Below are 17,123 nucleotides of genomic sequence, written 5' to 3'. Positions count from 1 at the left end.
GCTCTGACATCCCAGCTGAGTTGCCTGCTAATCAGGCAACTCAGCTTAGATCACCAGAGCCATGCAAAAGAAAAAAAGTTTCTTTTTTTCTCCCCCTCCCCTTCTCCCAGCCTCCAGCTTGCTTACCTTAGCTGCTGATCGCATGACAATCGCAATCCATGCAAGCAACTGAATCTCCCTGCCTGCAGTCAAGCTCATCGGTGAGCAGCTCTTTCTGCCTTCCTGCCTAGATTTGTGGACTTCAACTCCCAGCAAAGCTGGCTGAGGAATTCTGGGAGTTGAAGTCCACAAGTCTTATAGTTGCCAAGGTTAGAGACCCCTGTTCTATTGGGTAAGTTTTTTTTCCCTTTGAGAGCTTTAAAAAAAATAGTTAATTGGGTTTTTTTTTAGCCCAAATTCAGAAATTCTTAAAAAGAGCACAATTCATTTCTGAAATATGAGGGAGAACCTTTCCGGATCCAAGATCCCTTCCTGGCATCTGAATCCCATGGGGATGGATATGGACACCTCTGAAAATATTGTACTGTTTCTTGAAGACTACTTTTTCACATTTTTAATATACATTACTCATACCAGTTTCTACAACTGATGTATTTGAGAAATGTGTAGGTTAAATGTTATGTTCATATAACATCAAGAATAGGCTTGAAATGCATGTGTACCAATATCAGGATTATTTTTGGCATTTCAGACCATTTACTGTAAATCATTCTTCCAATTTGAAGTCTGAACAGATGAATGCAGTCTTTTTGGTAGCTGTCCAAAGGTGCATGTTGGCAGTAATGAACAACTTGGGTTTTAAATGATGAATGAGACAGCACTTCTGACATAATGAAAACAATATCCTGGGCATTCACCATCTTGTAGTAAAGCTTTAAGTATATGATTTCATTTTAATAGCCCATTTGTTCCATATTTCTTATCTAATTATGATGGAAATGTCACTCTTTCATTACAGACCATTTCCTAGAAGAGGCTCCTTCAGATTGTTTTAGATAGGGTCTGTGCATATTATCAGGGGAGAAGTTCCAGATTTATAGCTGGCCAAAGGAAGAATCTTACCAAATGATATTGTTTTGAAAGAAAGGGATTAATTTTTTCCTGCCATCATAATAAAGAGAAATTTTATGTCTGTTTTTTCCCCTACAACTTCACTTTTCATTAAAAAGAGGAGATACACACACACACACACACACATATCTGATTATTTGAAGACTCAAATACAATAGTGTTTTAGTGTTGTTTCATTTAGCCTAAGATGTGGATAAAGGTAATGCAAGGAATGCTTTTTATCGTATCAAATGCTTCACTGTCCCTCAAAAAAAGAAAAAGAAGAAAAAGGCAGATCTGTAACAGTCTGGATTTATCGGTATCCAAGTTAGATTAGTGGAATGTACACTATGTGTGGCCAATGTTAAAAAAAAGTATTTGGAAATGTAACTAATACTGCCCTGGAATATTATCCAGAATACATACATACATACATATAATTCAGTTTTTATGTTATCTTTATAGCTCCCTGTAGAGTTTGTGATGCTCTCTGAGCTTGGTTGTTTGCTTGGTTTCTTTACCCAAATAGGGGCCTGGTGGCTCAGCAGACTAAAAAGCATTGTGATTAACACCAGCTGTCTGCAATTACTGTAAGTTCGAATCTCACCAGGCTCAAGGTTGACTTAGCCTTCCATCCTTTCTAAGGTGGGTAAAATGAGGACTCAGTTTGTGAGGGCAATAAGCTGACTTTGTATAAATATACAAAAGTATGAAGGCTATTGCTTAACGCATTGTAAGCTGCCCTGAGTCTCCGGAGAAGGGTGGCATATAAATCAATTTTTTTTTAAAAAAGGTAACGTTATTAGTGCTGATCACTGATGGCAGAAGCACTGGTTGGGGTGCTCCTAATGATTACTTCTTTGTACTATCAATGAAAACTTTTTGCATATTTATTTTATTTTCATCTCTTTAATACATTTAATACATTTTCTGTGATTAGGAAAAAAAAAAAGGAAGAGGTTGTGGGAAGCAGCAGTATGACCAATCAAAGACACTTTGATTCCTTCCTCCCAGTGGTGGGCATAAAAGTGCATTTGTCACATTTTTCTTAGAACAATTACCTGAACTCTGCCTTGTTTATCATTATTCTAGGTAGTAAAACCTCATTATTCAGGTTAAATTGCCATGTTGGCATTTTGCGATAAATAAGTGGGTTTTAGATTGCAGTTTGGGCACTCGGTCTCTAAAAGGTTCGCCATCACTGTGTTAGGGATTCTGTGGCAAATTGGCAATGCAGTTCAAGCAACTCTCAGAGGTCCTGACTTGATGTAATCCACAAATGAGGACATGGAGTATATCTAGATTCCACAAACCTGTAACTTGACCCCTTTTAGAAACTGGCATTAAGCCTGATTAATGAGACCATGCACAAATCTTGCTTGTTAATTGTGTGCTTCTATCAGGGACTTTGATAAAAGAATCATTAAGACAGTGATTTTTTAAAAAACTGGGGATAAGTATCTCCAAGGAGTAATTTGGGCGTATCTTTGGGGTAATAGAATAATTTGTAATTGCTTTTTTGTCAGTCAAGGGTTCAATTTGGCCCTACTGTTGCTGAGATGCTTGTATAAAACAACAGATTTTAGGTTTTTTGGGGGTGGGGGTAATGGCTGTATGAAACTGGAAAAAGAGATGATTGGATCAAACAGTATCAGATCATTACATCAAGTTAAAAAGCACTTCCTTAAGAGATTGGCCAATCCTACCAGGGATAAACAAAACTAAACTTTATTTAAAAGGTGAAAATAGGAAGTTTCTTTTTAATTTTAAATTTAAATTTTAAAATGGGAACATATTCTGTTGAAGAGAGAAATAAAGGGTTGCTTCCAAATGAATTAAAAAGGAAAAAATGAGATGCAGTGCTTCAGTCCAACCAAACAAATGGCTTCTGATAACCTATAGAGTTATCAGAAAGAAACTGGAGGATAAGGAATGACAGAAAGAACTAAAGGAAAATACATCTCATGCACAGTCCTTGAAAAAGGACAGAAGCTTTTAGAGATCAGTACAATACATTCTGCTCACTAGTCCTCTCTGAAATGTGTACTGTATGATGGAAAGTTATTTAACATGGCATCTGCATCCGGAAAGAGGGGTAAGGCCGTGAGAAAGATTGTATGTTTTACCTCCTCAAATGTATATACCGTTGGGAAACATGGCCACAGCTATTTGCTAATGTAGAAAATATGCTTAATGTTCAAGAGGTCCTAGATTTTTTTTTTTTGGCATGTCACATTAAAGCTGGGAAAAATCTTCTGAAACCTTATAGATAGCTGCTGATTGTTTACACAGATAGTTGAAGTAGATATATCAACAGTGATCACTTTGTGTGAAGCTTTATTTAACCTGGAACTGGAACAGAACCTAGAATTTGTTTGAAATCTAGGAAATCTTAAATATAGCCAAATCTCTCTGAATTAAATATTTAGCATTCCAGTTTGCGAATTGTCAATCATTACATTCAAGCCTATATTCCTTAGCACTGGAAATAAATCTTAATAATAATACTTAGCATTTATTGCTTTTTAAATGTTTAAAATGTTTTTCACTAGGCAGTCCTCAAAACATCATGAGATAAAGCAATTATTATAATTATTATTATTGTCCCTCTTTACTATTATTGCATTGGAGAATGGGAACTGAAAAAATAGTGCCAGTCCAGTGGCTGCTTAATGAATTTAGGTGAGCCAAGATCAGAATCACTGATCTTTAAGCTGATTCTAATAAATATGAAGTTATCTTTGAGTGAAACTCAACTCCTGGTGATTTACATAGATAGATTAATGAAGAGTTCATGACTTGATACGAAAGCACTTTGGGCATGACTTTCTTCCAGGGTGCCTTTTGGTTTTTCAGTCTAGCCCTAGGTTTCCCATCTAAGAACTTACAAGGGGACACCTGCTTAGCTTTCTAGATAATATGGGATTGGCTAGGTGCTGCCATCTGCAGAGGCATACCACAGTTCCTTATTTGTATATTATGCCAGTTGGTCATCAAACTTTTTCTCTAGGAATTAAGACTAGATAGTACTGGAACTGTAATTAAATGATTTGCAAATCAGTTTGTCAAATACAAACTAATGTCCCGAAGTTCAAAGTTACAATGGCCCTGAAAAAAGTGACATGACAGTTTTTCACACTTATTGCAGCATCCCCATGGTCACCTGATCAAAATTCAGATGCTTTGCAAGTTTTTTATTTATGATGGTTGCAGTGTCCTGGAGTGGAGTCATGTGATCCACTTTTGCGACCTTCTGACAAGCGAACTCAATGGGGAAGCCAGATTTACTTAACAACAGAGTTACTAGCTTAACAAATGATTCACTTAATAATTGTGGCAAGGAAAGTCGTAAAATGGGGCAAACACACTTAACGAAGGTTTTACTTAGCAACACAAATTTTGGGCTCGATTGTGATCATGTGCGCTTCAAGGTGTTGGTTACCACCTTTAAAGCGCTCCATGGCTTAGGACCTGGCTATCTACAAGACCGCATTCTGCCACCGATTGCCTCCTACCGACCGGTACGCTCACACAGAGAGGGCCTCCTCAGGGTGCCGTTAGCCAAACAATGTAGACTGGCGACCCCCAGGGGGAGAGCCTTCTCTGTGGGGGCCCCTGCCCTTTGGAATGAATTACCCCCGGATATACGAAGGATCCCCGTCCTCTGTGCCTTCCGTCGTGCAGTGAAGACCCTGTTATTCCAGCAAGCCGCTCTGATGGGATAAATTATTTTAATTTGGTTTTAATGGGGTTTTAAAATTGGTTTTAAAATGAGAGTTTTAAATTCGGCCTATGATTTAATTATTTTAATCTGCTTTTAAATTCTATTTTGTAAATTGTTTTTATTATGGCTGTTCACCGCCCTGAGTCCTTCGGGAGAAGGGTGGTATATAAATTAAATAAATAAATAAAAATCATAACTTGAGGACTACCGGTATTATTTTTGTATTATAAATATGTTATTTTTTTTACCATGGATGTTTTATGTTCTGTTTATGTGTACCTGCAAGAGTCTTATGATTACTATGGTATAAAACCCAATTAAATTAATACGTCATCTTCATGTGTGTATGTAGGTGTGTGTGCACACACTGAAATGTTCCTTGAATTAATAAAATAATTAGCTTCCTTAATATATTGACCAGGTGATTATTATTATTTATTCTAATTTTTGTAGACTACTTTTATGACTTTCAGTACTGAATAAAAAACTAAAAAGATAAAAAAGACTAACAAAATAATAAAATCACTTCTAAGAAAAATAAATTTATTGTGAATAAACTATTCCATTATTCAGCAGTGAGAAGGAGAGAAACTTGGTTTAGAAGGAAGGAAAGGATTACCTTCTACCTGATTTAGGTGACGATGAGATTTGAAAGGGACTGTTGGGGTGGGTTGAGTAAGGTACACTGACTTTCCACCAAGAGCAGGGTTGGAGAGGGCATGTGAATTGTATGATGGATAATTTGATGGAGGTTGTGGAATTGTGTTACCAGGTGCAGCTGGAGGGGATTAGAAGAGGAAAAGCTGAAGATAGGCAGTGTGTAGAAAAAATGTTGCACAGAGCAGCCACTAATTTCAGCAAAATGAATAGAGGTAGCCCTGAGTAATTGTACAGCAATAATCGGTAGACTATAATATTCGGGTTTCATGGAACAATTACAGGATAAGTAAAGCAATGAGGCTGTGGGAATAACTATTTTAAGGCTCCTTTATGAAAGAGTTAGGTCAAGTTATTTTTAAAAAGAAGCTAAGAGATTGCTTGAAACTCAGACTTTTGTTTGACTACACCCTAGTTTTAAATGGGCTCCACCCCAACCCCATTTTTATCTGTGTCTATTTCCCTTCCCCACCCTGTATTCCATTTTCCTCCAAATCAAAATCTTCTATGGCATCTACTCCTCCCCATAAGAACAACCTTTCCTGCAATAATGTATTTAACTCTCTATATTGGAGTTTACTTCCTTTCTATTTTTGAATGCTTTTCTTGTTTGCTTTAATGATTGGCTCAATTAGAGACTATACTATTCACTAATCTATTTATGCTGCCCTTTAAAATAAATTGCTACTATCCTTTCTAATTGTTGCAACCCAGCTGCTTTTTTTAACTATTGCTTGTCCTTATTATTGACTTTTATGTCAAACATTTGAAATTTCACGTTCTTCTCTGTTCTCTTAAGTATTTTCATATTTACAATGGCATATTGATCTCATTACTTTAAATTACTTAATGACCACACCTGTAGCCTCATGCGGATATTAAATAGCTCTGGGGACAAAATAGCACTTTATTTTTCTCCACAGTTCTCTTCTAGAAAGATGAAGATATCAGCCTTGAAGCCATATTATAGTCATCTTTCTGTTCCAAGAGATCCTGTAATTATGCCATCACTGGTGTTTCAGTCTTCTGCAGAAAGGGATTCTACCAAGGGTTTCCGGCAACATTTTTCAAGAACTCCAGGGTGGTATTTTTTCAGGAATGGCTCCACAGTTGCATATGATGCATTATCCATTCATTGAGCCCATTTGGCCAATGCCTGTGGCTATTTTTAATAAGCTATGATGGGCAATAGTCAAGAGGTTCTAAGGTGGGCTGCATTTCTGCAAGAATTTCTGAGGTTGATTCCCTTAATTTCTGTGGCAGGACACTAATGCTGTAAAATCAAACTTTATACCAGCAAACGTTCTTATATAATCATGTGATTTCAACCCCTCCTGTCACCAAATCACCTGTCTCACACAATGGGGTGAATACCAGATCAAGAGTGTGTGAGATGAAATCAAGAGAGTGTCTTGTCCTGTGTTTGTGGCCACCAATGCTCCAAAAAGCCTGGTGGTTGCCATGGAGCCCATAAAATCCCCAAATGGATTATCCAAGACAGCATGAATGTCCCCTTAGAAAATTACCCTGAGGCATTCTCAAAATGACTTCAGCCAGCTCATGCAGAAAGGCCATTGGCTAATACAGTGGAAAGCAGGCCATCTGCAATCCTTATCTGTCTCTTTGATCTCACTGCATAGACAAGAAAGACATCTCCTGCTTAGCAAAATGGACATTCTATGGATCACAGTCAGCATGCCAATGCCCAAGCCTAGGATGGTCGTGTACCATGAACCTTTATGTGCAAAACCAGTTTAAAATAATTCCACTCATCTTAAATCCCCCCCCCAATCTTATTAATGTATCCCAGATTGAATTTCCTCATCAAATCAAGGATTAATTTGGCTTTATGAACTGAACTAGTACTGAAGAATAATACCAGGGGGAAATAGGGAACAGCAGTAGAACAATCAATTAAGTGGAAAATAGAAGGAAGAGGAATTGGTTATAAATATACAGTACATGTCTCATACCCCCACCAGCATACCCTTGGTTACTATAGCAGTAATGCTTAGACTTCATAGTGCTTTAGAGCAGTGGTCCCCAACCCCCGGTCCGCGGACCGGTGCCGGGCCGTGGAGTACCTGGCACCGGGCCGCGCAGCGGCCGGGGGACATGAACGCTGCAGCGCAAAGGCTCCTGGGCCGTGCGCAATGGGCCATGCGCAAAAGCTCCTGGGCCGTGCCCCCACCCCTGCGCGCGCTCAGCGGGCCGCGGCGATAAAAAGGTTGGTGACCACTGCTTTAGAGTACTCTCTGAGCGGTTAACAAATATCAGCATATTGCTCCCAACAATCTGATTCCCCATTTTATCGACCTTGGAAGGATGGAAGGCTGAGTCAACTTTGAACCGGCCATGATTGAACTTCTGGCTGTGGGCACAGAGTTAGCTTGCAATACTACATTCTAACCACTGTGCCATCACGGCTACTCTGATAATGCCCTCTTCATATATTGACTAAATCACAACTGCAGGAGTTATATACATTGTGCTAAATAAAGCATGGTTTACAGGCCATACATTAATGGATGATTTTACTCGATGCCCTAAATTAATATAGAAGAAACCATATTATATTTCTTGTGGTGTATAAATCCAGCCCCTGTGAAATAACTAGAACTGATTTCAATATTGTAAATGCGTGGCAAAATAAATACCATATGGGACAAGGCATATAGTTGTTTATGACAGTGGTTAAATAATATTTTTAAATTAATAATTTTCATTGGAAAGAAAGAGACAATGGCATTGAACATTAGCTATAATTTAAAATTATTTTGACTGTGTCCACTTCTGGGAGTGTGACTTTAGCAAAATTTAGAAGACTGATTATGGCCAAAACAGTTTGATCTACTCTTCTTTTAAAGGGTTTATTAATCCTATAAATTGAGTTCTCTATCGTACATCAAGACCAGTATTTAAAATCTCTTCACAACTTTTTTCTCTACATATATCAGAAATCTAGTTCTATCACTTTATTCAGTTTGTTTGTCAGATTGATAATGGTAAACAGAAATCATTTTTTTTTAATAAATGATCCATAAATAAAATGGAAGCTTTATTTAAAATTTTTAATTCTGAGTTTCTAGTTATTAACTGCTCCAACTCCTTTCTGTAACAGATGGAGGAGGTTTTTCAATTTGTATTCCTGCAATGTCTGATACAGCTCCCACAATTTAATTAAGTTTTTCATTTATCTGTGTCAACTTCTATCACCATTGTATCATAGTTCATGGTCTTGCCCTTCTTCATATAGCAGCAGTAAATTTAATCTTGGACAGTACAGCTCTTGGTTCATCAGTTCCCTGATGTGGGTGTGAAAATAGAATGCTGAAACAGGATAACAAAAATCTGGAAATGATTTTGCTGGCTTTCCAGTGTAATTGGTTCCTATGTACTAAGAATTTGAAAATCGTTTGTTCTTCTGCTTCCTAAGAAGATGAAGGGCAGTGAGGTAGTTCAACGTTTATTTATAGATACTGATTACCCTGATTTTTTTTTTAAAAAAAAAATCTTGTTTCCAAGTTGCTTAATTGATTGCGATGATGTGATCTCAGCGGCAATATCTGGTAACTGGACAGGGCAAGAGTGTCTTTGAAAGGCCTCAGTGACTTTTATTGTTATTGGTAATAATATTTTTCTGGTCCTGATTTCTGAAAGAATATATTCAGGAGCTGGTTCTATCAACTTGCTATATGTCCTTGTGGCCTTTGGCTTGCCAGTGACAAATCTGTAACTCAGACTATTTAATTACAATAAATCATGGGGGTGGGGGGAAATCATGCAAAAGGCATCAGTAGCAATAGCACTTATTTATTTATTTTATTTTTATTTATTTTAATTTGATTTATATGCCGCCCTTCTCCGGAGACTCAGGGCGACTTACAATGCGTTAAGCAATAGCCTTCATACTTTTGTATATTTATACAAAGTCAGCTTATTGCCCCCACAAACTGGGTCCTCATTTAACCTACCTTAGAAAGGATGGAAGGCTGAGTCAACCTTGAGCCTGGTAAGATTCGAACCTGCAGAAATTGCAGGCAGCTGTGTTAATAACAGAGTGCATTAAACCACTGTACTACCAAGGCTCCTTTAGACTTAGACTTTTATACCACTTCACAGTGCTTTACAGCCCTCTCTAAGCGGTTTACAGAGTCAGCATATTCCTCCCAACAATTTGGGTCCTCATTTAGTGACCTCAGAAGGATGGAAGGCTGAGTTAATCTTGAGCCAGGGAGACTCGAACTGCTGGCAGTCGACAGAATTAGCCTGCAATAGTGCATTCTAACCACTTCACTCTGGTTCTGGATAACTAGGGTGGTTTTGGCCGGAATAGTTTTGTACAGTATCAATGCATCAGGTATGATATTAGAAAATAGATCTTGTACATGAGTGGTAGTTCCACCTTAGAATTCAAAAGGTATTTTTAGATGCAGTTTCCAATATATAAAAAAAACAAGAAAAGAAATGGGAGAGCCTATCATTGATAATGTATGTTAGACAGCTGGCTTAATGCTAGTAACGGTGGAGGGTCTAGGAAAACTCACCCTGGCCGTCTCTCCCCAATCAACTTGCCCTGGCCAACTCATCGTGGGACAACTTGCTGCAGGATAACTCGAGAGGGACAAGTAAATTGCAGCTGGCCTTGTCTTGCTTTAGTTTTGAACTTTGTCAAGTTAGAAGTCCTCGAGTTCTAACTTTGTCAAGTTAGAAGTCCATCGAGAAGTCCTTGATGAACCACAATTTTACTTGTCCCTCTCTTGAGTTATCCTGTGTTAAATTGTCCCTCAGTGAGTTGTCCTCTGGTGAGACGGCCAGGAGAGTCAACCGCGGTGAGTCGTTCCATTTCAACTGTGAGAGAGATCTAGGTGTCTTAGTGGACTACCACTTAAGTATGAACCGGCAAAGTGCTGCAGATGCCAAAAAAAATCAATGCAGTCTTGGGTTTTGTTGCATCAACAGAGGGATAACATCAAGATCATGAAATGTGATAATGCCACTTTATACTGCATTGAGACCCTAGAAAGTGTGCAGAGAAGAGCAACAAAGATGGAAAAGGATCTGGTAGCTAAATCACATGATGAAAGGTTGAGGAGCTAGTTATGTCTATCTTATTGAAGAGAAGGATTGGGAGGGACATGATAACTCTCTTCCAGTACTTGAGGGGCTGTCACAGAGAACAGGGAATTTGACTTATTCTCCAAACTTCAGAGGGCAAGACAAGAAAGTAATGGGTGAAAGCTTGTTAAAGAAAGATCCAACATAGAAGTAAGAAGAAATTTTCTGACAGTGAGAATACACCAGAATAGAGCTGAGACACTACTAGGATTAAAAACTAGGTATCCAGGCAATGAAATGAGACAGAAAAACATACTCTCTAGATTAAGAATAATCTTCTTTGCTTTAGATTTATTTGAAACTATTCTGTGAAGAAGAAGAGCCTTGGTAGTACAGTGGTTTAATGCACCCTGTTATTAACACAGCTGCCTGCAATTTCTGCAGATTCGAATCTTACCAGGCTCAAGGTCGACTCAGCCTTCCATCCTTTCTAAGGTAGGTAAAATGAGGACCCAGTTTGTGGGGGCAATAAGCTGACTTTGTATAAATATACAAAAGGATGAAGGCTATTGCTTAGCGCATTGTAAGCCGCCCTGAGTCTCCGGAGAAGGGCGGCATATAAATCAAATTAAAAAAAAAAAAAAAAGAACAAGTAGCTCTTGGAGAAGGAACTATTGTACTATGATAGTTCATTAGATGCTACTGGATGAGTCCTTGGAAATCAGGTATTCACACAGAACAGTATTTTTCATGTAGGGTACAGTTCTGATTCTTTAGCATTTATCATAAGTATTTTTTGTCATAACAATTTCTTAAGCTGGGGTTTTTGCATCTCTGCCCAAAAGTATCAGATGATATTAGTGAAAAATACGAGGTGAAATTAGGAAGGGAAGCATTTTTTAAACTCAACAAAACCTCTGATTTCAATGGGCCATACATAGCAGGTGCTGTTAGATACTAACGAAGTCATACCCTTTACTTCTTCTAAAAATGACTTTTGGAGTATTTTTAGTATTTGTTTTGCTGAGCTGATTAATTTTAAAAACTTGGCAATTTGCATCCTATAATAGCTTCCTGTCAGATCTATCATCTTCACATTCTGCTACTTGATCTTTGAAAGTTATTGTTAAAAAATGAAGGTACCATGTTTCCCTGAAACTAAGACCTCTCTGGATAATAAGCCTAATTGGGCTTTTCAGCGCATGTGATAAAATAAGCCCCCCACCAACTACTTACACTCATGTGCAGCCGGTCCCGCCATTTCCTCTGGTTGCTTGCTGCGCAAATAACACGATGTGAGGAGGTGAGGATGGAGCAGGGGAAGGGGGGGAACATGCCCCCACCCACCCCACATGCCCTTACCGTACCTACCGGTACCACTGATGGCCACTGCAAAAAGAGCAGCAGGCCAGCAGCGCACCTTGTGCCCCACTCCTGCCCCTCGTTTAGCCGCCCGCCCCCTTTAGGGATGCAATATGGGGGTGGCAGGTGGGGCGGGGGAGAAGTGGGACGCGCTTCTTACCTTTCCAGCTCCATCGCGTTCCTCGCCTTTGTGTCCAGTGAAACATGTTGTAAAAAAAAGCCTCCTTGCGAGTTCAGTCAAACTTCTCGAACTCGCCACCTCCTGCACACACACACACACCGATAATAAGGCCAAGTCCATATTTTGAGGTTCAAAAGAAAATAACACCCTGTCTTATTTTCCGGGAAACATGGTATATTGCTATGGGAGTAATAAATTTCAAGAGAGACCTGCTTTTTAACACTACCTTTTAAATTAGGAAGTAGTATAAAATGTTATTTAACAGTAGTAAACTCTTTGATTAAACTACAGCAGAGTTAACAAAAGAAACAAAAAGCTAATCTGGAGTAATTTTAAAAAACTGGGTAATTAGTCTTCTGTACTATAGCAACAAAGATACAACAAAGTGCTATATATATATTGTATATCTTGCAAAGTGTACACTCAGTGAAGAGATCATAACATGGAGATATGAAATGTAAGTTGGGAAAAAAGCATATATTTTAAGTCTTTTAGCTCTGAATATTGATGCTGACACTGTTAGCTCAAAGGTGGTTTTACGAATGCATCTCTGCTAAGTCTCCATGCTTAAATGTAAACTTACATTTGTTTGTTTGTTTGTTTCTTTTTCATTCAGGTGTGGATCTGACGGGGGCAGAGTCCAACAATTCTGACAACAGAATAGAGAGAGTGGATCTTTATGCAAAGGTTGATGAAGCACTCCTAGGAGGTGATGTGAGTTATCTCTCTCAGCCACTTACTCCAGAGAACGAGGATGCACTTCAGGCTCTAGCAGTTGCTAACTTGCGGGCAGCTCTTATGAGCAAGAATAGCTTATTGTCCTTGAAAGCTGACATGCTGGGAGAAGAAAGTTCTCTGCTCTTTGAATATTTACCCAAAGGCACACACTCATTGTCTTGTAAGTTGCTGTTTCTGTGTATACTACTACTAAAAGGTTAATTAGCATTCATAAAAGAGCTGTTAAAGCACATTCAGGTCACTCTTAAATTTATGTCCCTATATGATGGACGCCACTTGAAATGTTCTCAGCCATATTGAGAATCTACATTCTGTGTCTGAAACATTTTAGCTCCCAGGTCTCACAAGTAGTGGCTAGGGCAATGCATTTATGTTTTGATTGTACCTTTCATAATGCATGAAAAATGCCTCTGTGTATAACCCTTGCCTCCTCCTTGTGATGGTATGTTTTTAGATTTAAGGTTATTTTTCCCATTGGATTGTTTGAGAACATTCAATAATATGAGTGTGAGATATGTAGTATCTGTACTATTTCATTTGCTGATCAGATAGCAGTATTTCTAATGTTGCAGCTTAACTCTTTTCTGTTTAGTTAAGGCTAACACACACAGACGGACAAACTTGGCTTTCTATACAGAACACCTTGACCTGATTGGTTTTTTTGATTAATAATGTGTATGTTGTGCTTACTGGGGTCATTAAAATGCCTAATGTTAAGTATGTCAGAGTTTGATTGAGCCACCATATAATAGCTGGTGGTTTGCCATTGGTGCTTTGCTCCTCATTTTGTTAACCACAGAATACATGCCTGAATGGCCTTATCATTTCCCCAAAGTTTCCCTCTTCAAAGTAGCTAGAATCTTGCATCTTTGAGAATAAACCTTCATTTAATGGACCTTGGTTTTGCAGGTTTATTTTTTAAAAGTTCTGCATCCAGGTTTTATCCAAATTCTAGGCAATAATGGAATTTTGTTATAATGATGTACAAAGTTTGTTACTTGGGATCAGTCTGGTCAATTCTTGCTGTTCCCATGTGAAGCGGGCATTCACATATTATCAGTAAATATAGCTTGGAAAATAGGTATCTTCAAGACTGTCTATTCCAGTGAGATCCTTCCAGGATAAGTTGCTTGTTGTCACCCATTTTCATGAGGTGAGATGGGCTGAAATCAAAAAATGCTGTTGTTTCATCATGGCTCCCATACACTTGAACAACTTTCCTTCAGAAGGTAGATATCCCCCTTAGTCAGGGATGAAATCCAGCAGGTTCTGACAGGTTCTGGAGAACTGGTAGCAGAAATTTTGAGCAGTTCAGAGAACCGGCAAATACCACCTCTGGCTGGCCCCAGAGTGGGATGGGAATGGAGATTTTGCAATATCCTTCCCCTAGGAATGGGGAGGGAATGGGGATTTTGCAGTATCTTTCCCCTGCCACGCCCACCAAGCCACGGCCACAGAACCGGTAGTAAAAAAATTTGGATTTCACCACTGCCTTCAGTGGTGACCTTCCAGAATATAGTGAAATGATATTCTTCTGGAAGTCCTTGAACATTGTTATTGGAACCAAATTTTGGCTTGTTTCTTATTTATTAATCTTGAGATATGGTGTGAATGTGCCATACGATGATAAATAGATAGATAGATAGATAGATAGATAGATAGATAGATAGATAGATAGATAGATAGATAGATAGATAATCTTGTGCTTTATTATAATTTGTTTACTTTGACGTGCTGTTATAGAGGTTTGGATTTTATTTTATTGTAATCTGCCTAAATTCATTATGATTTAAGCATATTACGAGTTTGATAAATCAATTACATTTATTACATTTAACGTTTTACATGTAGCAAACAGGAAAATACTGTGGTTTTATTTCAAACTGTAGTGCAACATACAGACTTGTAAACCATATGAAAAACTTTGTATAATTAAAGTCTCCAATCTCTGCATTATAAATGCTGCTTCTGTAATATTGATTTAATATGAAAAATGTAGTCCATAAGAATGTTTCAGATTGTTGTACTATAGAGAGGAAAGCATATAATTTGATTCCTAGAGAAAAAAATACGATTCCTAGAGAGAAAAATATTAAAATACCGGTAAGTCCTGAAATAATTGGAGAAGTTACCTGGAAGTTATTGGTGCTTATTATTGAAGAAGTTAAGCATTTGGGTAACGTACTGTATAATACTGAGCTTTTTCCCCCTGTGCTATCACTCTGCTAAACAACTAATTCCCATAACACTATCTACACCTTAGGATGTCAAACCATCTAGTAGAGCTGTATTACCTAATATCTTCATCTTTTCATCTTTCTTATTACCTTAGCTTCTTATAACTATAACTTCGTTGTTTGTATTTCATGGTTTATGTTGATTGCCTTTATTTAGTATCCTATTATGTTTTATATTGTTTAGTATCCTATGGCCATCACTGAGTTTGTATCTTATGATTTATTTTATGTATTTTATGATTATGATCATGATTTATCACTTATTGTTTGTATATACACTGAGAGGTTATGCACCGGAGACAAATTCCTCATGTGTCCAATCACACTTGGTCAATAAAGAATGCTATGCTTATGCTACGCTATGCTATGCTATTCCATTCCATTCCATTCCAATCTATTCTTGCTAATTTATTTTTGCTGAAGTAGACATTGAAATGTTAATTTTTGATAACCACAATAATTACAGTTTGAGAAATAAAATTGGGCTTTTCAACTCAACATGTCAGATAGAAGGCCCAGTTGAGTGGCATCAGAATCCGGACAGAGTTGATGCTACTAACCTGGACCCCATTTCAGCCATTCTTTTGTCTAGTGTATTGAATGAAAATGGTGTTTTCGTTCGATGGATTATCTATGCTAGGAATTTCAGTAAGGGATGGAGTAGGGTAGAGTTCATTCCTATTCCTTCTTTTGCAATTCTCAGTACATTTTAATACCATTGACAATGATATCTTTCAGAAGTACCTGACAGAATTGAGCCTTGGGATGTTTTCCCATGGTGACTCAAGTCCCGTGATGGTAAACCATGCTCCATGGCTTAGGGCCAGGGTACTTACGGGACCGCCTTCTGCCACCAATAGCCTCCCACCGGCCAGTTCGCTCCCACAGAGAGGGCCTCCTCAGGGTGCCGTCGGCCAGACAATGCCGGCTGGCGACCCCCAGGAGGAGAGCCTTCTCTGTGATGGCACCTACCCTTTGGAACAATCTACCCCCAGAGATACGAGTGATCTCCGACCTCTGGACTTTTCGTCGGGCCCTAAAAACTTATTTTTTTCGGTTAGCTGGTGTGTCTTGATTTTATGGTTGGTTTTAAAATTTGATACGGATTTTAAATTGATAAGTTTTAAATTACGGGCCAAATTTATTTAATTATTTTAAATCTATTTTTAACTGTAACTTTATGTATAAATGTTTTTATTTTGGCTGTTCACCGCCCTGAGTCCGAAAGGAGAAGGGCGGTATAGAAGTTTGAATAATAAATAAATAAATAAATAAATAAATAAATAAATAAATAAATAAATAAATAAATAAATAATAAACAAACAAACAAACAAACAAACCTATGGCACGCGTGCCAAAAGTGGCACACGGAGCCATGTCGCCTGGCACACATGGCGTTGCCTGTTCCTCTTTTGGGTTTCTGGAGCGCACGTGACAATCAGCTTGCCTTTTTGCATGTAACAGTGCTAAAAACCGGAAGAGCTGGTCTTTCGTTTTCCGGCGCGAACATGTGCGCCGGCCAGCTGATCGACATGTGCAAATAACCGGAAGACTTGTTTGCTGGCGTGCATGCACATGCGCTGGAAACTGGAAATACCTTATCCAGTGCGCACATGCCCCCTGGGCACCTACTCCTCATGTTGTGGCCCTGATGAGTGAGCGCATGCTCCCTTATCGGCATCACTGCTCTAGTCCTTTCTGTTCTGATCAATCTAAAATGTGTTTTTGTTTAACATGATGGAATCTGAGTTGAAGTTTTGTATAGGGTTTCTACTTCATACCTAAATGGGACATTTGGGACGGTTAATTTAGAGGTTACTGTTGATGTTCCATCAATGTTCTGATGTCCTCAAGCTGTGTTATGCCTTCTCATGTACTGTAACAATAATAGACTGAGTTATATTCATAATAGATTATGGTGTGGATCAATAGAAAATCTGTCTTAGAATTTGGGATTCAGCTGTTTTGGAAGGATTGTGCTCTCACTGAAAAAATTAATCGCATAGCTTGAAGAGCTCTCTGATTATATTCCGCCTTGAATTTCACATGCCATAGGCAGCAAGGAGAACTTTGCACAGCTGAAATTAGTCTGCTAGCTAAACTTAGCATACAACCC

The 17,123-nt window shown here is 38.4% G+C and overlaps 1 protein-coding gene across 6 annotated transcripts in view; it reads left to right on the top strand.

Moving 5' to 3' along the window:
* The window catches only part of ZBTB46 (zinc finger and BTB domain containing 46), a 73,884-nt gene that overhangs the window by 16,652 nt on the left and 40,109 nt on the right, over positions 1-17,123 (top strand). For all 6 annotated transcript variants that reach the window (XR_004588420.3, XM_087890982.1, XM_087890983.1 and 3 more), the window contains one exon: positions 12,649-12,930. Coding sequence is in view for 5 of the 6 variants with exons in the window: in XM_087890982.1 (XP_087747108.1) it covers positions 12,649-12,930 (282 nt within the window). In the remaining variant the exon portion in view is untranslated. The remainder of the gene's footprint in view (positions 1-12,648; positions 12,931-17,123) is intronic.

Source organism: Pantherophis guttatus, chromosome 3 (genome assembly GCF_059756535.1).
Source record: "Pantherophis guttatus breed Tessera chromosome 3, ASM5975653v1, whole genome shotgun sequence".
Taxonomy (NCBI): domain Eukaryota; kingdom Metazoa; phylum Chordata; class Lepidosauria; order Squamata; family Colubridae; genus Pantherophis; species Pantherophis guttatus.
The sequence above is the reverse complement of the archived record's forward strand: the minus strand, read 5'-3'. Positions and strand labels throughout refer to the sequence as shown.